The 26,685-nt window shown below is 33.7% G+C and overlaps 1 protein-coding gene and 2 pseudogenes across 1 annotated transcript; 1 reads left to right on the top strand and 2 right to left on the bottom strand.

Moving 5' to 3' along the window:
- Positions 1 to 739: 739 nt before the first annotated feature.
- Positions 740 to 5,928, bottom strand: LOC122607876 (annotated as a pseudogene).
- A 6,159-nt stretch (positions 5,929 to 12,087) lies between these two features.
- On the top strand, positions 12,088 to 12,904 carry LOC122607878. Its single transcript, XM_043780946.1, has 2 exons — positions 12,088 to 12,350; positions 12,470 to 12,904. The coding sequence occupies exons 1-2, from the start codon at positions 12,117 to 12,119 to the stop codon at positions 12,647 to 12,649; spliced, it is 414 nt and encodes a 137-aa protein (XP_043636881.1). The 5' UTR covers positions 12,088 to 12,116; the 3' UTR covers positions 12,650 to 12,904.
- A 5,368-nt stretch (positions 12,905 to 18,272) lies between these two features.
- On the bottom strand, positions 18,273 to 25,406 carry LOC122607204 (annotated as a pseudogene).
- Between the last annotated feature and the right edge of the window lie 1,279 nt (positions 25,407 to 26,685).

Genomic DNA, 26,685 nt, shown 5'->3' with positions numbered 1-26,685 from the left:
TGAGGGTCAAACACTTGGAGAAGAAAATTCACTAAGGCTTACCATAAGTAAATCTTGAATCCTTGTAGTTATTTTAAATAAGCCTAAAGTATAACTTGAACCCGAGGCTTTTTATGAGAAAACAAAACTCCTTGTCACTAAATCATTTGGTGATGACCGATTGTTTTAAAATCACTTGGGTTCTTTTTTATTTTCCCTTTTTACAAAAACTCAAGAACATAGTGTAACTATTGTTGGTGTTTAAATATGAAAAGTTAAACTGTAATGGTGGTGACTCATTGATAAAGGCATGTAAACTTTGTTCCAATAGCTTGTCAAGTTTATATATTACTGAAATTATAATCGTGCATAGAAACTGTAGTTAATTTTTTAAATCTAAACATATACGAGTAATATTAAACTTTAGTATAAATCAAATTGAGTAATGAAATTTATAAATTTCAATTATTACATGCAATAATAGAAGACACCAGCTGACATTATCATGCTAGTTTTTAATATACATAAAAATTAAGAATAAGTATAAGTAATTAAGTAAAATAGTTAATAAAATAACATAAGATAAAAATATAAAGTGGAATGGTAAAATAGTAAATTTCAATCAAGTATATAAATATTTAAGTTCAATACAAAAGTTCCAAGTCTATTTGCTAACATGTATTGATTCTTGCATTTTGATAGATATTTTATACACTAAAAAACATTTTTTCAACATAATAAACTTTCCTCTATCAACATCTAAAAAATAGAAGCTTAAACTATAGATGAAGATTATCTAAGAATGTTTGTAACAAATAGGCCATGGCCTAAGGAAAAACCAACAGAATCCTGCCTTAATTACTATTATAGTAATAACCTACACACATTTCTAACAAAATTGACATCTCAAACGTAACGAGGCAACTCTTGGTAAGCTTCCTGCAAATACTATAACATATGTTGTAGATAAGTTATCATGGCTTGGAGCTTGTGGAGCATAGATATCGAAGCATATACTCATTAGAAGAACATGTGTCACCTAAATCTTTATGTAACCTTGTAATTGCCTTCTGCAATGATTTGAGAGAAGGTAGCAGATTCTGTGAGTTTTGCTGAATTGAGTGACCATGGCATTTGAAAAGCTCCTGCAAAGCTGAATGAATTACATTTTTTGTAGTTTATATCAAACGAATCTGGAACAAACTAAAGAGTCTAGTGAGAAATGTAACAAACTGACTTTCAACTCATTCACTTGTTAATTTCGGTTGTGTTTTCTTACTTACTGGTCACAGAAAATAATAGCTAAACAGGACACAAGCTGATAGTCTCCAAAGGTATACTTTTTAAGAGTACAACCTTCAAGATCACTTTATTCATCTGATAACAAGTGCTTTCTATGCAACCTAACTCGGTTCATTTTGACCCATACTGAAAAGTATTAATTTTGACCTATTACCCAACACACTTGTTAACATCTTATATCTGACTTGGTATATAAAAACCAGGAAGCTAATAACAAAAGGAGTTATAACTTATAAGTTGCCCAAAGTAAATCATGAATCACTAGATTCGAATAACTAGATTATTACTAGAAAATTTCTGTAATGATATTTAACTAAACTTAGCCAAAATTATTTTCAAAGAAAGAGCAACAATTGATTCAGGTCAACCCCATCTTGACACATTGCACACCTGACACCTCTCCTCTGGCCCAATTTACAACCTCTAGTATGGAGTATGCATATGATACCTGACACCATCGAAAAATAAATTCCAAACGTGGGCAATTTTCCAAAAGCTCAGCAAAAGCCTGAATCAATCTATTTAGATATTTGAAAGGGACTGACGCAACTACAGGCTTTATGTCCACTGGAGGATTAAACTTAAGATTGAAGCTCTGCTCGGTTGATCTTCACCAAGCGCTGCATCAACTGCCTATGCGTCAAAAAAGGTGAAATTATCATTAGTGGAGTTCATCACCATGAAATAAACAATTTATTTTTGTAGGGGTTTGTATGATTGAAAGTGGCGTAAAACTAAACGGCCAGGCCACATAATCAGTTGCAATAAATAGGCTATTTTCGTATGTCTGCCGTCTGATGTTGGAAACACCGATGTTCAGTTGTTTGAATGATACACAAATTATCACTGTTTCAAAAACTAAAAGATAGAAAGCGACCAGAATGGCTATTCTTCTTGATAAGAGAGACTAATGTAGAACAGGAATGAATGTTTTAGAAAGGTAACTAGGTAGATTTGTTGCAGTTTGTATGAAACAGATTATCCAAAACCCTCTATCTATTAAACAATAAAGCTTATTTTGGCATACTAGTAGGCATGTTAATTCAGCCCCATATAAAAGGTCAGACCCGTAAAATCTGAAAGACATAACTAAAATAAAATGATCAAACTAGTCGAAAATCATTCTTACATGTTTTATTCATAAAGCCTTCTGAATCATTTCAGCTGAACACTAATTGTTTTACTACATACTAACATCCTTAGGTCGTCTTAACCCCACAACAATGTTTTGGCCTGTACCAAAAACAAACCCTTTAGACCTAATTACCAAAAGCATCCATTTTGCCACCTCTATATATTTACTAGTCCACCTCCAAGTCAACAGAATTTGAGATGCTACCCATAACCCATCATATCCAGTTATTCGTAGCATAAATATATAATCTGAAATTGATTGCTACTTAATTGATAGATTACGTTCCCTTGATATATGACAAACACAGAGGAGGTCAAAGGGCGATCAAGGTAACGAGTCAGGTGACAGGCGGGTCAAATATTTCTTTACATGTTTGTTGGGATGAAACCTACCCCTTTTGGTCTAAAAACATAAAATCTGATGTATGAATGATTATTCAGTTAAAAGATTACGAAAAGTTATGAGTAGTTCTTTATGATGAATAGATTAGGTCTCAGGGATTAAGATATGTCCATTGGCAACATTCCACTCCTTTGACCCATTTCCATTAAGAAGATTACTATTCTGGCCCCATTTGGTGATCAACATATAACCCAAATCAACGCATTCATAAGAAAACGGGTCAAAGTTCTCAACTATGGATACCTAGGAGAAAAGTGAAATTAGCTTCACAAACATAATCAGTAAAAAACTTCACGAAAAAGGAAAGGAAAGAAGAAACTAACCTGATGGAGCAACATCATACATACAAATGTATCTACTACTTCCTCCAGCTAAAAATGTAATTGCCATCAGCAGAATAAGACAAAGTCGTAAAGAATTTGCCAGATGAAGAGTTGGCTGCTGTTCTACGATCAGTCATCAAGCATCCTCCAGCAATGTCTTGCCGCCCCTCAATGGTGTACATTAACAAGCCATTAATTGGATCCCAGAAATGAATTTGACCATCCAATGTGCTGCTAGCCAACTGCTTACCATCTGGACAACAAACGACTGTAAGATCATCATGAGTGTGAGGAAATGCTTCTACAGAACCTTTTCCATCAAACACATCCCACAACCGAACAGTTTTGTCCCATGAAGATGAAGCAAGAAAAGCAAAGAATTATTTTTGAAATAATAACAGAAATAGAACAGTTTCTAGAATTAGCTAATAGAAGAACGAAATAATGTATTTACTTGGAAGGAAGTAAATGGTTAACAAAAAATAAAATAAATTAGTACGATTATGTTCAAAAGAGAATGATACATGACCCATTGGTAAGGTACTTGACCTTGGGGTATTCCACCCGGTTTCTAGTCCCACTTCCTATATTTGTAAGTTTGCCGTTCTAAAAAAAGATAGAGTTCTGCTGCAGTTGGTATAAAACTTACTACCCCAACTAATCATGCTGTTACATAACAGATAATTAAAACCAGAACTTTTTATCCAAACTAAAAACAATTATTACTGCAGCTTCAAGTCGTGTTAATCACAGAGTTCGAAATGCAAAATCCAAACACATAAATATTTACAACATGTAAAGATACAACTAGAAATCACAACTTACAGTTGTAGGAGAGAACATCAATCCATGAACTGGACCTTCATGCCCACTAAGAACATCCAACAATCGACCTGTCTTCATAGACAAGACAAAAATCTAAAGAGAACAGAAAATGCTGAGTCAAGACAAAACTCACAAAAGAAGGATAGTCAAAAATCATGTTGAGGGATTCATCACTCAAATGAATCGAGCGTTCCAGCACAAATCACTTCCCCACTTTGATCCTCTGCTAAGGAAACAAACTGTCTAGAAGAAGGGGTGGTGAAAGTTCTAAAATTACGATAACGAAACAGATCCCATGCACGAACAGTTCCATCTAGGGATGCACTTAGTAAACAGTGGTTGCTAGCCATAAAATGCAGTGCAGTAACTGCATTTGTATGCTCAGAGAATGTCACAAAACAGAATCCCGAAGATACAGTCCATACCTATAACAAGCAAACAAATTACAAAATTTTCAAGTCATATGTTCAAGGGTGTTAAGGATTGCTCTTTCAAATAAGATTTTGCAATTCGCAAAACAGCTTTTTGAATAATCATATCTCAACCTTCTTTTTCAATACTGCATTTTCTCTCTAGGGTAACACAGAGAAATCACTTTTTGTAACTTGTTTGCATATTACTTTCTTCTGATTACTTCAATTTGCATACACAATAATCATATGATCTCTACTAAAAAAAGCAATCCTGAACAATGAAGTGTGACAACATGAAAAATAACCAGAAATGTATATATAACTATTAACCCTAGAGAATGATATAAACACCCTCTTCTAATCAAGAGTAGACAGTGTATCTCAAAAAGTAACGAACCTTAATTCTATTATCATCAGCACCAGTAGCCAAGAGTTGGGAATCTGGCGAATACCCAATGGTATTAACTTCAAATTAATGACCCTGTTGCTTCAATATATAACTTTTCGACTTCCACTCCTAACAAGCAACTGCCCAAGTTTCGCACACCCAAACGTCAACCAATTCCCAAGATCATTAAAAGTAGCCGTCGTTATCTTCCCTCTAGATATCGACAACAAATGTATACAGACAAAATCCGACATCAAACACTAAAACAATCTCCAATCAATTGTTGATTCATCAAATATATATATATTCACGAATTAAATTCTATATACATCAATCAGTACATATATACACATAATAACAACTCAATTAACTGCAACACATTCCAATTAACCCTACTAAAGCAGTAAAATTATAGATTCTAAGTAAATCATAAAAGCTCTAATTCAATTCTAAACCCTTGGCATTGATTTCAATCTTACAACTTTAGAATATATAGATAATAATAGGTAAACTAAATAACTGATTATATAGATAAAGATTTAATACATATTATGATAGTCACTAAATTGTAAAACCAACTAATATCTCAACAGCTAACTCCAAGCTTTCAAATTGTCCCCCTGCAGTTCAGTTCTTTAGTATGGTATTTAAATACATAAACTCCAGTTTCGAAATCACAAGGTCGTTGACTTTTCATGGTGAGCATCCTGTTGCATGCCATTCTGTAAGCGTATTTCTTTTCTTCAGCCGATAAATTCAACTTATTTAACTCATCTTCATTTGTGAAAAGCTCGAGGTTACCTCGATTGAATAGATGTGTAAGTTCTTCACTAAATACAATACGACTTCCAAATGTTCTTGCGTGTTTTGTAAGTGTACCCCACTCCCAGAAGTGGGGAGTAACCAACAACCCTAGCATATTCGTAATCACAAATGATTCGTTTAAAACATTGTTATAAACCTTGGCCACGAATAAGTTTTGGGGTGATTCACTAAATAACTGAATTAGCATGTGGCAACTGAACTCGAGTTTCTTAAGCTCATGTGAAGTGAGATCTGAATTACCTACGGTTTACATCACATATTCGTATGCTTCTAGTATCTTCCCATTAACACAATCGTTGTATGCATCCCAATTGTTTCTATCATACCCAAACCCGAAATATACATGTTTGGACCCTTTTTGTGACCAATTTCATACGGTTCATAGTACCATCATTGTCATGCATTTCATAAGGAACTATAAAGGTAGCTCTGTCGTCCTTACTTGTTGCGACCGCTACCGAAAATAGATCATCTCGCCTCATATAATACCTTTTCGGTAGCGGTCGCAACAAGTAAGGACAACTGAGCTACTCTACAGTTGCGACCGCTACCGAAAAGGTAGAGTAGCTCTGTCGTCCTTACTTGTTGCGACCGCTACCGAAAAGGTATTATATGAGGCGAGATGATCTATTTTCGGTAGCGGTCGCAACAAGTAAGGACGACAGAGCTACCTTTATAGTTCCTTATGAAATGCATGACAATGATGGTACTATGAACCGTATGAAATTGGTCACAAATAGGGTCCAAACATGTATATTTCGGGTTTGGGTATGATAGAAACAATTGGGATGCATACAACGATTGTGTTAATGGGAAGATACTAGAAGCATACGAATATGTGATGTAAACCGTAGGTAATTCAGATCTCACTTCACATGAGCTTAAGAAACTCGAGTTCAGTTGCCACATGCTAATTCAGTTATTTAGTGAATCACCCCAAAACTTATTCGTGGCCAAGGTTTATAACAATGTTTTAAACGAATCATTTGTGATTACGAATATGATAGGGTTGTTGGTTACTCCCCACTTCTGGGAGTGGGGTACACTTACAAAACACGCAAGAACATTTGGAAGTCGTACTGTATTTAGTGAAGAACTTACACATCTATTCAATCGAGGTAACCTTGAGCTTTTCACAAATGAAGATGAGTTAAATAAGTTGAATTTATCGGCTGACGAAAAAAAATACGCTTACAGAATGGCATGCAACAGGATGCTCACCATGAAAAGTCAACGACCTAGTGATTTCGAAACTAGAGTTTATGTATTTAAATACCATACTAAAGAACTGAACTGTAGGGGGACAATTTGAAAGCTTGGAGTTAGCTGTTGAGATATTAGTTGGTTTTACAATTTAGTGACTATCATTATATGTATTAAATCTTTATCTATATAACCAGTTATTTAGTTTTACCTATTATTATCTATATATTCTAAAGTCATAAGATTTAAATCAATGCTAAGGGTTTAGAATTGATTAGAGCTTTTATGATTTAATTAGAATCTATAATTTTACTGCTTTATTAGGGTTAATTGGAATGTGTTGCAGTTAATTGAGTTGTTATTACGTGTATATATGGTCTGATTGATGTATATAGAATTTAATTCGTGAGTATATATATATATATATATATTTGATGAATCAACAGTTGATTGGAGATTGTTTTCGAGTGGGGTGTTTGAATTGTATTATAGCCGGATTTTGATTGTATACATTTGAAAAAACAACAATCGGACGTCGTTTTGCTCACATATATACAAAACATCTTGATAACACAACGTCACATACATACATATATATATATATATAGGGAAAAGTGAATATAAGGTTCTCCCATACCAAGCTTAGGTATGGAACCCCTTACTTAACAATATTTTAATATTTGTTGTATAATTAATAAAACACATGGCCCCCCATGATTTTTATGGTTAAAAAATGATATGTGAGGGGTTCCATACCTAAGCTTAGGTATGGGACAACCTTATATCCCTTCCCCTATATATATATATATATATGGGAAAAATGAGTATGGGGTTGTTCCCCATCTAAGGATATTAATAAGGGGTAGCTGGTAGGAGTGATAGGTCATAAGGGGTGATCGGTGATAGGGTGATCTACCAAACGGGTTTCGCCCTTAGCTATCATGGCTCTGCCATAGTATGAGACTACTATGAGAGGCTTCGCCTATAGCTTACGGGCTCCGCCCTTTTGAAAAAAAAAAAAATTTTTAAAAATGTTAAAAGTTTTATATGAAATTGGTTAATTAAAGAAAGAATGAAAAAAGGAAAAAAAGTTCAAAAAAACAAGCTAAAAAAAAAAATAAAAAACGAACCTTCTCTCCCTTCTCTCCTTATGGTACCTTCTCATTTGATCTCTATTCTATATATATATATATATATATATATATACCTCTAAAATCTAACAACAACAACAACAACAATCATGAGGATGAGAGTATTATTATTTGTGTTTGGAGCCAACTGAATCCATATACAAAAAAATTATAAACAAACAAAGAAAAAAACTAACCAATGAAAGGGTTAGGCTGGCGGAAACAAACTCAACTAACCTCAGTTGAATTATCAGTTCGCCTTTATATGCTATGCGAAAACCTCCTCTCCAAAAAGACAATCACCTTTCAATTCAGCCTTCAATCAAAAAAAGAAAATAATGTTTGACATGAATTTTGTGTATAAAATTACATAAATCAAGCCAAAAAAAGCTTTGTTCTAACACATTATTTGCACTCTGATCAGCTTAGCATGCTTTACCAACACAATCTAAAATACCACACTTCCCAATTGTTTGATTGGTACCATGGTCAAAACATTATATTCTTATATGGATGAGAATGTCGGCCACTAAATTAAGTAAAGCTACATACTTTAGCTAATAAAAATGCAACATTAGATGAGGCTTTGTTTTATAAAAAAGGATATTATAAAAATTAAAAACCTCCATACTAGCCTGTGAGGACTGCAGTTACTATCAATCATATTTTCTTGCCCATAAGTTTTCCAAGAGGTTGACAAGTTGTTTTTTTAAAAAGAATGAAACTCTTTTAATCAATATTATAGATCTGAAATCTCATTGCATTATTGCTCTTCATACTATGATATTGCAAGCAAAAGTATCAGTTACAATTCAATGTAAGCAGCCGTTCGGGAAAAAAAAAAACTTATTAAAGAAAACTTAAAATAGATAGATATTGATGTAAAGTGTAAACTCAAAATATGATCCTCATGCCTTGATGGTGATGATTGATGAACCGATGAATGATGAATGTTGATCGTCTTCGATAGTCGATCGATGTGTAGGATATTAATTGAGATTTTTTACTTTTTAGCTGTCATGTACGTACCAATCCACAGATGGTTTAGAGTTTTTTTATGGGTGGTTCTAATTTGAAGGGTATACAAACAGTAAACCCTAAATAGGCTAGGAAACGTCCCTAAATTCCCCCGGAATGTCCCCAAAACCCTTCCCTAGCCATCCCCCAAATCCGAAACGTCCCCATGTTGAATCATAGTTGTCTCCGTCCCCCAAACATCCCCGGGACGGGTATCCTGACGAATCAGGCGTCCCTGTACATCATAGTGTATATGTATATGTACATGTATACACTAACAAGTTGGACCATGGATAATAAATTGATTTTTAAACACTAACAAGTTTGGAGCCCGATTGGAGCACCCCTCCATATACGTGTTGGACCACAAGTTGAAACATGAGGACTACTAACAAGTACAGGTATAGATGGGGACCACTAACCCATATACACTTACATATACTCTTTAATAAACAAACAACAAAACACTCTCTCTCTCCTACTTTCTTAATATTTTCGGCCAGCTACCCATTCTTGCCACCGCCTGGTCACCGGAAAATTCATTACACACCTTCAAAGTCATCTACAACCACCCCACATCTCCATCCACCACCAACACCACTGGAGTCGCGCCACCACCACCCCAGTCCCACCTGGAGCCGCCGCCAGGACAATACCGGGGCACTACTTTTCACCAACACCACCATCTTCATCATCTAAATTTGAAACCTATCACTTTCTTCTCATCATTTTTGGATCTGTATAAAACCCATCAACAAAAACTAGAAATTTGAAATTTATAAAGGGAATTATAATAAACAATAGAGAAATTATGTGTACATTACTACTTATAATAGAGAGATAGATATGAGTATGATAGCAAAAATTGAAAGAGATTTGATGCGTTTTACATATATCTTGAAAGAAGATATAAAAGAAAGCAAGAACAAACATTAAAGCAATAAATAAAGATAAGATGAAGAGGATACCATCCTATAAAATAGGGGGGGTGGGTTAAGAGCATCCACCTATTTCCTGTGCTTTATAGTAATCTTGTTTGGCTGACATAGGTATTTGTTGTTGTGCTTCATAGTAAGATTGGTTGCCTGATAATAAATGTGTAAGTGTAAGAGCTAATAAATATTTCTAAGCTTAAAAATGTATATTAATGTGCCTTGCAACTTTTTTATTGTTAGGCAACAATGCCATAACTTGTATATTAAATTACAAAGCTTGAAAAGGTAATAGCAATCATAAATGTTTAGGCAACGAACATTGGTCTATTTTTTGTATTTAAATCGACATTATTTTTGAATCATTCCTTCACGACTTGGCTAATAGTTGCTTCTTATAATTCTAATTTTCAATTCATGGGCTTGAACCATGATAATGATGTTTGTTATTAGCTTCGTGCATGTTTGTTTACTTTCTGTCTTAACTATAAGTTAAAATTATAATAAATATAAATTTATCCAAAGTTATTGTTATGACTCTTAAATAAGAACTAAATACATAGACTTATAAGTTATGTGATAATATGTCCTTTTTGTTCATTTTATCAACATACGCTAACTTAAAAAAAAACTAGGCCAAACACCCAACAATAGCTTATCAGCTTATACACAAAAGCTAATCCAAACACCAAAAAAATGCTTAGAGCTTACGAGGATTAGTGCCCGCGCGTTGTGGCGGTTAAACAGTGATAGTGGTTGAGGAATCGATATGCGTATGTGTAAATTAGAAGGAGAGAAAAAAGTGATTGTTTGTTAGATCTTGGTAGGGTGTTTGTTTGATTGTGTTTATAGATATATAATTAGAGGTAATGTGTGAATTAGGAGCAATATGGAGATATAGCTAGAAAAGATTGCTAAATATCCTCAAATAGAGAGTCAATATGTTTTATAAGGGATTATAGTTATGGAATATAGATGAAATAAAAGCATAAGCCCCCGTGGCCGTATACACGGGGGCTCAGATTATCCAAAGCAACACATATTGAAATCTGTCAAAACGACGACGTTTTGAAACACACACAGACCAAATGCAAATGCAGATAACACATCGGTGTTTTTTTAAGTTAGTTTGGGGATATTGAAAAAAATGCTGAATTTTCTAAAATAGATAAGTCAATCTGTTTTATTGAGGTTATAGATTATAGATTATAGATACCAGCTCAGTATATGTGTCTTATTACTACTTTACTAGATTATTTTTATTACCCAGTTATTAAAATAAAAATACTATACATTAGCACACTTAGGTTTTAAAATGGAAAATCTTGTAAATATCAATTAATGTATTCAATTATCCACATATCATGTAAACAAGTTATTTATTAACTTGTAAATAAGTATTGCTATAAACTGAACTTTCGAAGCACAAAATACTTAGTAGTAACATGCGTTTAAAAGGGAAAATATAAACTAAAATACATAAATAAATATACAAACAAATGTTAAAATTTATCAAGAGCTTTTTTAACTAGTTAACTATGATTAGCAGGATAATCTGCAACCATTGAAACTAGATCTATACCCGGTCGTTAACCGAGTTAGAATCAATAGATATATAAAACACACAAACATGTTCAACTTTATATATAAATGGGTTAGTTTTGGGCCAGTTGAGTGGTTTAGGTCAAGTGAGTTGGCGGTCAAATGATCATTTTTTGGGATGTGAGTTCGTGGGTTGCTAGGTCAAATGGGTTAGTTTGAGGTCAAATGAGTCACCATTAATTATAATTATATTAATAAAAAACAACTTATTCGTATTGACGGATCAACTGAATAACCTAAAAACTCAACTCGGACCCGTTTAGAAAAGATATGGTTAACGATACAGTTAAGTCTTTTTTCGTTACTTTTAATTATAAATATATTGTATTTGAATAATGTTTGTATAGAAACACTACAATAATGACAATAAATCAATCAAAAATAAGTTGTACAGGTAAAGTTTATTTTCTAAAAGTAAAAAAAATAAAAAAAAAAAAAAAAAAGAGAAAAGGAAAAAACTGGCGGTTGAAAACTTGAAATGTACGGGTAGATTAGATAAAGGGCTGAAAATATCAAGTAAGTATTTAGTGAGGACTGGTTTGAAATTAAAAAAAATGGGAATATAAGTTGTTGAAAATTAGGTTTTTTTTTTTATTCCCAAATCATCAGAATCATCGACAGACCGACCGACCGACCGACCATGGATAATAAGGGTGGTTCCAAATCATCATCATCAGAGGAGAAGACGCCGGCGCCGCCGACGTTTGGTTGTGGTTGTTCGGATGGGATTGTGAATATGGATATGAAATGTGTGTATGAATCTAATTCCATGTCTGGCTATATGAATGATACGGATGTGCGCATAGCAGAGGAGGAGGACATGGAACCAGAAAATCGTCATAAGGATCCCAGAGATATAAGCCTTGCTGGAAATGTGAGCAGCCCAAATGACGTCGTTTTATTAGTTAATATATACTGTGTTGGACGTTTTTTTTTTTTTTATGAATATGATTATTGTTTAATATGCTTCACAATTTTCTCTTCTCATATCAGGCTGCTGTGCAATTGAACGTCGACAGCCTCATTAACCTGATGCTTAATACTATACATGATGGGGGGTTTGCTGATGCTATCTTCAACATGCCTGCTATTAAGATTGCCAAAATCCCATTCTACAATCGATTTACTTGGAATTTTGATGTAATTGAAATGAGTGAGCGCGATAGCTTCTAAAAAGCACAATCCAGAAAGCACATTCAACTTTAAAAAACACAATATGGGCTACAGAAGAGGACATATGCGTTGCAGTCGCTGTTAGTATAATGAGATGTCCGCTTGTTCTTCTAATAACGACTAATCGTTTTTAATCTAGCATGGAACTATGTATATTGGAAGTATGTTAATTTGTTTTCAAACTATGTATTTTGTGTGTCAATGTCATTTCTATCTCCTTCAAACACCGTTTAATGAAATTAATGTCGTTTACAATTCTTGTTCTTTTGTAAAAAATGGGCTGATCTTCATTAATTAGAAATGATACCAAGCCTTCCTGATCATTTAATTCTGCATCGTCATTGCCCTTTAATTTATTTTCCATGCAGCCTTCAATTCCTCACAACAGCTCTTAATCTTTTAAGTTTAGTAGCCTGAGTTTAACACTTCAAATTAAATTGTGTAAACTTAGACCCTTTGATCTGTTTTCCTTTTAGAGATTCTCTTTTTATACATTATATCTATGTAATCAAGTACTATTCATGCTGATAAAGTTACATCTATGTAATCAAGGATCTCCTGTTGAAGTTAGTTCCATTGTTCAAGATCGAGGTTCTATACCCCTGTTCTTGTCGCAGGAAACCTCACACTGTCTAGTGTAAATGTTGTTCAGTTTACTAACGACTGCCTGTTCATTTAGTGTCAACTAAAGACCATAGTTATGAAGCCACCAGGCTCCACTTTCAGAATCTTTACAACAGATGGGAAATAGGAATCCAGTTACTATATTGAATTAAGTTACGGTCAATGAAAACTTCTCTATATTGTTCTATATAGGGGTGGCAATCGTGTCGTGTTCGGGTTGTGTGTTACCGGGTTCATATACCTCAACCTAGACACAATCCATTTAGTGATTGTGTCCAAAATTTGAACCCAAACCCAACTCAACCCATGTAACCCATATTAATCAAAACCCACATGACAAAAACTGTACGCTGAGGTGTAATGATGGGAATCAACTTAACGTAGCAAGGGTATAATTAATAAACATTTTTTTCAATACATGGGGTTTTTTTCTTATTTACATAGTAACATGGAAGGAATGAAAGCTACGGTTAAGAGATTGCTTGCATTGATAGAGGACACCTATAAATATATGTTCACGATGTTGTGGTGAGACTAATTATATACTAATTCTATCTGACTATCCCCCGATTACCAAACGAAGTCTGGAAACCTTTTCTCTGTTGCCTTCTTCACAAGCATTTTTTTTCTTTTTTGGTCATCAGATTGATGGAACATTGTTACTGAACAAGCTCCTTGATCATCATCAGATTTATTTTCGAGTTTGAGTTCCCGCCGACGCTTCGTCGCCTTATTTATTTCATGTCTTGTGTCGTCATTCAATATGCATGGTTGCCAGCTTTGCTTTCTGATATGAGCATGGAGCGCAGAGGCATCTTCGCCTATCATCTCGGCCTTCTTTAGAACCAATGCCTTCACCTCCTCCCTTCAACAACAATAATCTCTCAATCGGTAATTAGTAATAAAGTAACTGAACCGAGGAATCAAATTGCAATAAAAACAAAACATTATAATCAATCTATACTAAAATTACTAGCTAGGTACTCACATTTCCTTCTTGCTCATGACCGCTTCATTTGACCATTGAAATTCTTCCTCCTGACTACAGATGAACAAACAAAACACACCTTTGGACTATTACGTATACAACAACAAAATCATTAATTTTTTAGAGCCGTAGAGAAACAAAATATGAAAGAATGAAAGTGATTTAAGGAATAGATAGGCAGGCTCACAAATGGACTGTGGAGCAAGCCGCTAATAAGCACATACGCCTGCATACATACAGCAAAGGGTGGGTTGTTTATATATTTAATAATAAACAAATAAATCGAAGCAGCCTACATACATACAGCAAAGCGTGGTTTGGATCAGTGGTAAACACCCTGACCCTTGGAGACAGAGGTCAAGGGTTCAATCCTCATCCCATGCAAAGGTCGGAGGTCCTTTTCTATCATTTAGGTAGAAACTGGAAGCAGCCTCTCTACTTTGGTAGGGGTAAGGTCTGCCTACATCTTAACCTCTACCATATACCGTCGAGGTATTGGGCTCAAAATCCGCGAAAGGCGGGCACTGAGCAGTTACTTACTTACTTACTTGCTAAATAAATCGAAAATAAACAAATTAGATAGGAGGAGGAGGCTAACTAACTGTTGAGATCTACTTAGCTCTGGATAATGATTTAAAGCAAAATCTCTATGTATGTCGGAATCCGAAATTGTAGTACCAGATAGCGGATACTTTCCTTTCTTCGTGGGCCTCCTGTACGTTACAATCAATCTCGATCAATTTGTTAGTTGTTGTTGTTAAGGCTTTGGCTTTTAATAATCATGTCTTTACTTAATTATTATACATCAACGATGATGATGATGATATATATTTGTTTTGCTAGCAAATTAATTAATTAATTTTAATTATACCTCTAACAAGCTGAAATTGATATACAAAAACAGATAAAAAAAAATTATTACTCTCTTCAATAGGTGCTACTGCTGATGATGATTTGTCCGACTCAGAATCCAAATCCATGGGGGATCTATATATATTATTCTTACAAAATATATATATGTATCTAATCTAACAACAATATTATTATTAGTGATGGAGCCAACAGAAATCGATATACCAAAAAATTAAAAACAAACAAAGAACAATAACGGATGAAAGGGTTAGGCAGGCGGCGTGTCCTTATATTAAAGCGACAAGTGTACTTTTAATAGATACCTTATTTAATCAGATTTATTAAAATCTTATTTAATAGATACCTTATATTAATCTCGTCTATCCATATTTAACTAAGAAATTCATATGTATGTGTATTTTATTAATATTATAGATATTATCTATATATTTGTTTGTTTCCAATAATGATTATATTAGTGGTATAGATTGGCATACGTATTAATATCATCTATCCATATATATATTTAACTATTAGTAAATTCATTCATATGTATTTTATTAATATTTATTCATTGACATACATAGAAGTATATCTACCATTAATTAAAAACATGTTTTGGAAATGACACGCACGTGACGTAATCTTTAATCAGTACGGTATATAGATTTTATTTTTTTTATTAGATCTATAGTTAAACTCTAACTTTTGGCTTATTATACAAAAGACATTATAATCTTATTTAATTAATCGTTTTTTCATTAATAAATTGTCTCTTTTTCTTTTTCTTTCTCCATTCTTCAACTTTTATTATTAATATTACTTATAATAAGTTATTAACATGAAGACTTCAAAATATTAGTTTACCCATGCGTGATGCACGGTTCATAAACATTTATTATAATTGATTTTAAATAGTTAAATCTATAAATATTATAAACGTACCTATAATTTGATTATCATGTAGGTTATTGTTTAAGATGTACACAAAATCAAAACTATATGTTCACACAAAACACACATACACATAATACAAATATAAGTTTATTATCCAATAAGCAATCAAACACACAAAAATATGAAAATTAGAATTAATTAAATTAATTACTGTAATACCTTGAATTAAACTGTTTGATTCGATCTTGTATAAAACTCTCAATAAAAAACTTGGTTAAATCTAAAGAGGTACATATGTACAAATTACCAAATAATTTAATTTAAATAGGTGTATATATGAGATTGAAAGTATGCGTTTAACATTTAGTATATTAGGGAAACTTGTATTAAAATTAGGAAATTACGGATACTATAAATAATTTATTAATATATTAATCCAATAGTTTTAATTTAAATAGGTTATATATATATAAGATTGAAAGTAGGCGTTTGAAATTTAGTATAATAGGGAAACTTGTATTAGAATTAGCAAATTACGGATACTATAAATGATTTATTAATATAAATATATTACTTCAATAGTTTAATTTTTATAATAAAAATATGACAAAAAAGACACATGTCGCGTAAATAATGCGCTAAGTGTCACTTAATTAATGCTATAATCTTGTTTTAGTTTATTGGTAGATGTAGAACTTACCAAACCATAACAAATATAATCAATATCACGTGCGCATGTAGCGGGGTTACACGACACATACACTATCCGTGGTGCTTTCAGCTTTAGCAAGTATTTTATGTCTCCAACCCGAAATAAACCGATTCAGTGGCGGGGGAAGATTGATAAAAGCCGATCAATATTAGTTAATGTAGGATGTGAAGTATTACGAAAAATTTTTTGAAACGGTAATATTTCAAGGGTGTTTTGTCAAACAAGTTTTTGGAAAAAAAAAAATTTATAAAACCAGTCAAACCGGTATTTGAAATACCGGTTTCAAATTTTGGGCTCGAAACCGGTATTTGAAATACCGGTTTCAGAAAAAGGACATTTGAACCCGGTATTTCAATTACCGGTTTCAGACTTTGTACAGTATTTCAATTACCGGTTTCAGACTTTGTACAGACGATGTGACAAGGGAGGTACAAGAGTTGACTGGCTACAGTGGTTCATTGCACATATTTCGAAACCGGTATTTCCAAACCCGGTTTCAAATCAACTATATATATAATTCTATTGCTTTAGGCATTTGTAACAAATTTTGATAAAACTATATATAATTCGTTGGAATTTATTGATTTGTAGGTATTTTAAATATTTTACTTGTATCTCTCTATCATCAGATATATAATAGTAAAAATACTAAAATAGTTATACTTACCTATTGCATTTGTCCCCATTCGGTAACAAAATACGAGTACTAAAATACACGTAGTTGCATTCATGGAGTGACTTCATAGCATGCAAGAGTCAAATAAGCTGAAAGTATAAAGTAATTACAAATTTATGGGCAGGAGGCATAACCATGGTTCATCAAGGTCATTTCGATTTGAAATCGCCAGATATACAAAGTACGTATTGTAGAAATATTCCACTTGGTGTTTGTGCTTCTCTTCTACCTGCTGCTACTCCTAAGTATTCTTAGGAAATATTATGTTGACAGATTTAGGAGAAGAATTGATTGGATATCTCTGTCAGTTGCATTTGTAACAAATTTTGATGATAAAGGTTTTGATGTACTTTTTTCACGTGAACCCGGTAATAGGAAACCAGTGTGTAGTCACATCAAGTCATAATCCCAGCCTGCATGCTCACTGTTTAAACTGTTGCTCTGCAAAAGATGGTACAAAGTCTGAAACCGGTAATTGAAATACCGGGTTCAAATGTCCTTTTTCTGAAACCGGTATTTCAAATACCGGTTTCGAGCCCAAAATTTGAAACCGGTATTTCAAATACCGGTTTGACTGGTTTTATAAATTTTTTTTTTCAAAAACTTGTTTGACAAAACACCCTTAAAATATTACCGTTTCAAAAATACAGTAAATACTAAAAGACTTTATATTAGGGGTATAATAGGAATTCAGGTAAAAGAAATTGCACTTAAAATCATTTTGCGAGGTGTAAGCTATATATGCGTAGGTCAATTTTTAGGACTTTTATTTTAGGCTTCCCTATTATTTCTCATTAAAAGAAAAATTCAAACATAATAAATTTAGCTCTATCAACATCTAAAAGACTAAAATAACACATTCAATTAATCAATGTATTCACAGCAAGAGTTAATTTGTGATAACTGATAAATAGGAAAAATGCTTACAACATAGAACCTTATAGATGAAGATGATCTAAGAATGTTTGTAACAAATAGGCCATGGCGTAGTTTAACGAAAAACCAACAAAATCCTGCCTTAATTACTATTATATCCATAACCTACACACATTTCTAACAAAATTGACATCTCAAACGTAATGAGCCAACTCTTTGCAAGCTTCCTGCAAATACTATAACATACATTGTAGATACGTTATCATGGCTTGGAGCTTGTGGAGCATAGATATCGAAGCATATACTCATTCGAAGAACATGTGTCACCTAAATCTTGATGTAACCTTGTAATTGCCTTCTGCAATGATTTGAGAGAAGGTAGCAGATTCCGCGAGTTTTGCTGAATCGAGTGACCATGGCATTTGGACAGCTCCTGTAAAGCAAAGTGAATTACATATTTTGTAGTTTATATCAAACGAATCTGAAACAAACTAGAGAGTATAGTGAAATGTAATAAACTGTTTTTCAACTCATTCACTTGTCAATTTAAGTTGTGTTTTCTTTCTTACTGGTCACAGAAAATAATAGCTAAATAGGAGTATAAGACACAAGTTGATAGTCTCCAAAGATAATTTTATTCATCCGATAACAAGTGCTTTCAATGCAACCTAACTCGGTTCATTATGACCCATACCAAAAAGTATTAATTCTGACCTATTACCCAACACACCGGTTAACATTTTATATCTGATTTAGTTGGTATATAAAAACCAGGAAGCTGAAAACAGAAGGGATTATAAGTTGCCCAAAGTAGATCGTTAATCACTAGATTCGAATATGTAGTTTATTACTAAAGATTTTCTGTAATGATATTTAATAAAACTTAACTGAAATTATTTTCAAAGAAAGAGCAACAAATGATTCAGGTCAACCCATCTTGACCCATTGCACACCCCTCCTCTGGATGACAACGAGCCGGGTATGGGTCGGGTTTTAGTAATCCTGGACCCAGACTTAACGCCCCCCCGTTTAGTAATTAACTGTCGGGTAACGGGTTTTCCCGCGGATAAACAGGGATCCGTTATTATTTTTATTATTTTATATCCTATCTCTTCTGTTGTGTTATCCGTGCGAGTGTGCGACTCACAAGGCCAGCAGGCCACTTACAAACTCTTTGTCATTCATTTTGGTGGACATTTTTATTGTTTGTATTTAGAATCGAGCACATCAACCGTTTTTTAGGAATAAACAACAGTACATTAGAAATAAGTAAATGAACCCTCACTTTTTATTAAGTCTTCCTTTTATTTTCTATTCTTCTTTTTTGAAAAAAAAACAAATAGACACACTTCAAATCGTACACATATATCATATTTATTATGTAATGTAATATATAGGGGTCGGGTAAACGAGTTCGGACGGGTTTCGGGTATACGGGCCAGGTATATGAGTTTTCATCTAAAACCGTCCCCGTCCCGGACCCGGCAAAAAAATTAATATCATCCCCATACCCGGTCCTAAACCCGTATACCCGGGCCCGAACTCGGCCCAAAAACATCGGGTTTTGGATTTCCCCATAGGGTACGGGTTTATTTGCGATCCCTAGGCACAATTTAATTTACAACCTCTAGTATGGAGTATGCATATGATACCTGCACCATCGAAGAATAAATTCCAAACGGGGGCAATTTTCCAAAATCTCAGCAAAAGCCTGAATCAATCTATTTAGATATTTGAAAGGGACTGACGCAACTACAGGCTTTATGTCTACAGGAGGAACAGCAATGATACACTTTTTGATTAAACCGTCATCATTTAAGCGTAAACTTAAGATTAAAGCTCTGCTTGGTTGATCTTCACCAAGCGCTGCATCAACTGCCTGTGCGTCAAAAAAGGTGAAATTATCATTAGTGGAGTCCATCACCATCAAATAAACTATTTTTTGTAGGGCTTTGTATGATTGAAAGTGGCATAAACTAAACAGCCAGGCCACATAATCAGTTGCAATATATAGGCTGTCGAAAGTAGTTTTTGCATGTCTCTGTCTGAAGTTGGAAAGATCAGATGTTCAGTTGTTTGAATAATACACAAATTATCATTGTTTCAAAAATTAAAAGATAGAAAGCTATCAGAATGGCTATTCTTCTTGATAAGAGACTAATGTAGAACAGGAATGAATGTGTTAGAAAGGTAACTAGGTAACTAGGAACCAGAATCTGTTGTAGTTTAAACAAATCAGTGTAAATGCAACGTTTACTCATAAACTGATACATTAATCAAAATTTTCTTACCTCTGGCGTAACATCTATGTCAAGATCTGTGGGATCAAATATAAAATTATCATCCATTGAGTAAACCAAAACCCCTTCTGTTGTTGCAGCTGACCAACTTCGCCCGGTAGGTGCAATTCTTATGCACTTGGTTCTAACTATAGGCCTTCCACGGTTAGCCACCGCTCCTGGCAGATCATAACTTGACTTGACTCGTGTTTGTTTATCAATACCATCATCTATATCACTATCACAATCATCAATTAAATTCAAAGGACCGGCATCAGTCATATTCTTGGAATTCAAAACATCTAGAACTCCATCCAAAGACATATTGAGGGTTATCTGAAATCTGCGCAGCAATACCTGCAGATTCAACAGAAATGACATTTTAAATAGTCTACTATCTGAATAACGATGAGAAAATGGCGGAATTTGACCAACTTTGTATGAACAATCAACAGAAATGAAATCAAAAATAAAAAGATATGATTTGCTATGTATTAAACAATAAAGCTTATCTTGGCATACTAGTAGGCATGTCAATTCAGCCCCATATACAAGGTCAAACCCGTAAAATCTGAAAAATAGAACTAAAACAAAAATGGCCAAACTAGTCGAAAATCATCCAAGGGGATTTGCTAAGTATTAAACAATAAAGCTTATTTTGGCATACTAGTAGGCACGTCAATTAAGCCCCATCTAAAAGGTCAAACCCGTAAAATAGAACTAAAACAAAAAATGGCCAAACTAGTCGAAAATCATCCAAGGTGTATTCTTTTATGCATAAAGCCTTCTGAATCATTTCAGCAATACACTAATTGTTTTTACTACATATTTACATCCTAAGGTCGACCCAACCCCACCAACAATATTTTGGCCAGTACCAAAAACAACCCTTTAGACCTAACTACCAAAACCATCTATTTTGCCACCTCTACATATTTACTAGTCCACCTCCGAGTCAACAGAATACAAGATGACACCCATCATATCCAGTATATTCGTAGCATAAATATCTAATCTAAAATTGATTGCTACTTATTGATAGATTTCGTTCCCTTGATATATGACAAACACAGAGGTGGTCAAAAGGACGATCAAGGTAACGAGTCAGGTGACAGACAGGTCAAATATTTCTTTACAAGTTGGACAGGATTACACCTACCTCTTTTGGTCTAAAAACATAAAATCTGATTTTATGAATGATTATTGGTAAAAAGATAACGGAAACTTTATTGTTAGAATAATAAAGTTACGAGTAGTTCTTTATGTTGAATAGATAAGGTCTCAGCCTCTCAGAGATTAAGATATGTCCATTAGCAAAATTCCACTCATTTGACCCATTTCCATTAAGAAGATTATTGTTTGGCCCCGCTGGTGATAGAAATATAACTCAAATCAACGAATTCAAAAGAAATCAGGTCAAAATTCTCAACTCTGAATATCTAAGAGAAAAGTGATATTAGCTTCACAAACAGAATCAGTCAAAAAATTCAGGAAAAAGGAAAGGAAAGAAGAAACTAACCTGATCAGCAACATCATACATACAGATGTATCTACTACTTCCTCCAGCTAATATGTAATTGCCATCAGCAGAATAAGCCAAAGTTGTAAAGAATTTGCCAGATGAAGAGTTGGCTGCTGTTCTACGATTAGTCATCAAGCGTCCTCCGGAAATGTCTCGACGCCCCTCAATGGTGTACATTAGCATGCCACCAATTGGATCCCAGAAATGAATTTGACCATCCAATGTGGTGCTAGCCAATTGCTTACCATCTGGACGATAAACGACTTTAAGAACATCATGAGTGTGAGGAAATGCTTCTACAGAACCTTTTCCATCAAACACATCCCACAACCAAACAGTTTTGTCCCATGAAGATGAAGCAAGAATTGCCTGTAATAGGAGAAAAGAAAAAGTAAGCAAGTAAAGAAATGAATTATTATTTGAAATGATAATGGAAATGGACTTTTTTGAAAATTGAACAGTTTATAAAATTAGCTAATAGAATGTATTTACATGGAAGGAAGTGAATGGTTAGCAAAAGTAAAATAGAATTAGCACGATTATGTTCAAAAGAGGATAATACTTGATTTTACCCTTAAAAATAAAGTTTTGCTGCCAATGGGTTGGTGGCCCATCGGCAAGGCCCTTGACCTTGGGGAATTCCACCCAGATTCTAGGCCCACTTCCTATATTTGTAAGGGTGGATTATTGGGAGGTTTTTCAGAAGTCCTGGGATAACAAGACAATCGTGTAGCTTAGGAATTAGGAGTAGGATAGTTGGATAGTTTGCTGCTCTAAAAAAACAAAGAGTTTTGCTGCAGTTGGTATAAAACTTCTATCCCAACTAATCATGCTGTTACATAACAAATAATTAAAACCGGAACATGTTTATTAAAAGAAAAGCAACTATTACCACAACTTCAAGTCGTGTTAATCATATGAACAATCCCGAATGCAAAATCCAAGCACATAAATATTTACAACATGTAAAGATCCACAACTTACAGTTGTAGGAGAGAACATCAATCCATGAACTGGACCTTCATGCCCACTAAGAACATCCAACAATCGACCAGTCTTCATAGACCAGACAAAGATCTAAAGAGAACAGAAAATGCTGAGTCAAAACAGCTCACAAAAGAAGGATAGTCAAAAATCACATTTAGGGATTGATACCTCAAATGAATCGAGCGTTCCAGCACAAATCACTTCCCCACTTTGATCCGCTGCTAAGGAAACAAACTGTCTAGAAGAAGGGTGGTGAAAGTTCTAAAATTACGATAACGAAACAGATCCCATGCACGAACAGTTCCATCTAGGGATGCACTTAGTAAACAGTGGTTGCTAGCCATAAAATGCAGTGCAGTAACTGCATTTGTATGCTCAGAGAATGTCACAAAACAGAATCCCGAAGATACAGTCCATACCTATAACAAGCAAACAAATTACAAAATTTTCAAGTCATATGTTCAAGGGTGTTAAGGATTGCTCTTTCAAATAAGATTTTGCAATTCGCAAAACAGCTTTTTGAATAATCATATCTCAACCTTCTTTTCAATACTGCATTTTCTCTCTAGGGTAACACAGAGAAATCACTTTTTGTAACTTGTTTGCATATTACTTTCTTCTGATTACTTCAATTTTGCATACACAATAATCATATGATCTCTACTAAAAAAAGCAATCCTGAACAATGAAGTGTGACAACATGAAAAATAACCAGAAATGTATATATACTATTAACCCTAGAGAATGATATAAACACCCTCTTCTAATCAAGAGTAGACAGTGTATCTCAAAAAGTAACGAACCTTAATTCTATTATCATCAGCACCAGTAGCCAAGAGTTGGGAATCTGGCGAATACACAATGGTATTAACATCAAAATAATGACCCTGTTGCTTCAATATATAACTTTCCGACTTCCACTCCCAAACAAGCAACTGCCCAAGTTTCGCACACCCAAACATCAACCAATTCCCAAGATCATTAAAAGTGGCCGTAGTTATCTTTCCTCTAGATATCGACAACAAATGTATACAAACAAAATCCGGCATCTGATACAATCCAAACACCCCACTCGAAACCGATCTCCAATCAATTGTTGATTCATCAGATAAATATATATATATATATATTCACGAATTAAATTCTATATACATCAATCAATACATATACACATAATAACAACTCAATTAACTGCAGCACATTCCACTTAATCCTAATAAAGCAGTAAAATAATAGCTTCTAAGTAAATCATAAAAGCTCTAACAATTCTAAACCCTTAGCATTGATTTCAATCTTACAACTTTAGAATATATAGATAATAATAGGTAAAACTAAATAACTGATTATATAGATAAAGATTTAATAGATTTAATGATAGTCACTATATTGTAACACTAACTAATTTCTCAACAACTAACTCCAAGCTTTCTAACTTTGCCCCTTCACTTGAGTTCTTTAGTATGGTATTTAAAGACATAATCTCCAGTTTCAAAATCACAAGGTTGTTGACTTTTCATGGTAAGCATCCAGTTGCATGCCATTCTGTAAGCGTATTTCCTCTCTTCAGCTGATAAATTCAACTTATTTAACTCATCTTCATTAGTGAAAAGCTCGAGGTTACCCCGATTGAATAGATCTGTCAGTTCTTCACTAAATGGAGTACAACTTCCAAATTTTCTTGCTTGTTTTGTATGTGAACCCCACTCCCAGAGTAGGGAGCAACCAACAGCCCAAACATATTCTCAATCACAAATGACTCGTTTAAAACTCTGTTATAAACTTTGGCCACAAATAAGTTCCGGGCTGATTCACTGAATACTTGAATTATCATGTGACAACTAAATTCGAGTTTCTTAAGCTCATGTGGATCGAGTTCTGAATTACCTAAAGTTTTCATCACATAGTCATACGCTTCTAGTATTTTCTCATAGCATAACCCGTTGTATGCACCCCAATTGTCTTTATCATACCCAAACCCGAAATGTATGTGTTCGGACCCCTTTATAACCAATTTCATATGGTCCGGAGTACCTTCTTTCTCATGCATTTCAAAAGGAGCTGTAAAGGTAGCTCCGTCGTCGTTACTTGTTGCGACCACTACTGAAAAAAGATTATCTCGCCTCATATAATATTGTATAACAAAGTTTTTATAACGGTCATCTCCATCAACACGGACGTCATACAGTTCAACCTCATCTTTACTCAGAGTTTTTGTTCTGTCATTTTGAAGTCTTGTCCTTGTTATACGATGAAACTTAGCGATGTCTACACTGAAGTCTTTTCGCCTTTCACCCAGGTACATGTTGATGGGTATGCAATCTTTATATTCATCCTCTTGTTCCATAATAGATCAATCTCTTATTTTCTGTTAGATAAAATCAAATGCATCGTTATAAATATATATTCCAAGCCAATCATTTCCGTCTAAAAACACAAATAGACGACAATATTCGTACAGTTTAACAACTATTTTTTTGAAAGTTTCTACAATAATTAGTAATCACATCAATAAAATGACATATAATCACATATATCACAATAATCCAAAATATACTGTTCTATTGGATTTTAAAAAAAAACAAAGATAAATTATCCAGAAAACACATAGTTATATTTGAAAAAACGACAATCGGGCGTCGTTTTGCTCGCATATATACAAACATTTTCATAACACAAAGTCACATACATACATACATATATATATTTGATTAAAAGGTGAATTGTATCGATTATTATCAAATATTTACAGCTTACAAACAAATACTGAAGCTATCAAACTGAAACTATCAAACGACAATACACTGTATACAAAAAATAAAAATAAAAACATGAAGATAACATAAGAAATGTAGTAGATACCTGAAAAAGAAGGGGGGGGGGGGGGGTTGATGAACAAAAGTGAGTGCACGCGCCGACCGGAAAATGCAATGAGAGGGAGAGAGACAAAGACAGTGGTGGTTTATTTTGTTTTATTTATTTCCCTAAAATATTGTAAATCTGGGATCAATTGTGAAAAAGGGTTTTCTTGTAAAGATTTCCGTACAATTGGACAAATGCCGATTTGCTGACTGGGCCACTAGTCATCTAGTCAGGGAACAATTATTTCTAACCATGATCATGTAAAAATGGTTATACTTTTTTTAATAAAATGTTTGTTTATAGTTTCAAGTAGCACTCTTAATTTAATAAAATACCTCTCTATCTATATATAACCCTTATAAAACATATTGAATTATTCTATTTTAAAAATTCAACACTTTTTTAATCTTAATTCCCATATACACGTAATTTATACTTTTACTATCTAGTAAAAAAACAACTCTCTTTAAATGTTACAGTGGAAAACAATCTAAAATATCATTAATGATTAAATTACACCACTATTCTTTATCTTTTAAATCAATTACTTTTACATCAATAATCTACACCACCACACCGTCGTTGCCACGACCACCACTGCATTATGCGGGTACCGTGCTAGTCTATACTCCTTTATAAAGGAACTGGATTTAAGTAATAAGAACTTGATATTAAGACTAAATTACCCTTACAAAACAATCTGACACAAGTACACACCTTGAAACCTTTACTCATTCGTCGCCCCCCTCCTCTTTCAACCCTCC

The sequence above is a fragment of the Erigeron canadensis genome, chromosome 7 (genome assembly GCF_010389155.1).
Source record: "Erigeron canadensis isolate Cc75 chromosome 7, C_canadensis_v1, whole genome shotgun sequence".
NCBI classification, from domain to species: Eukaryota; Viridiplantae; Streptophyta; class Magnoliopsida; order Asterales; family Asteraceae; genus Erigeron; species Erigeron canadensis.
The sequence above is the reverse complement of the archived record's forward strand: the minus strand, read 5'-3'. Positions and strand labels throughout refer to the sequence as shown.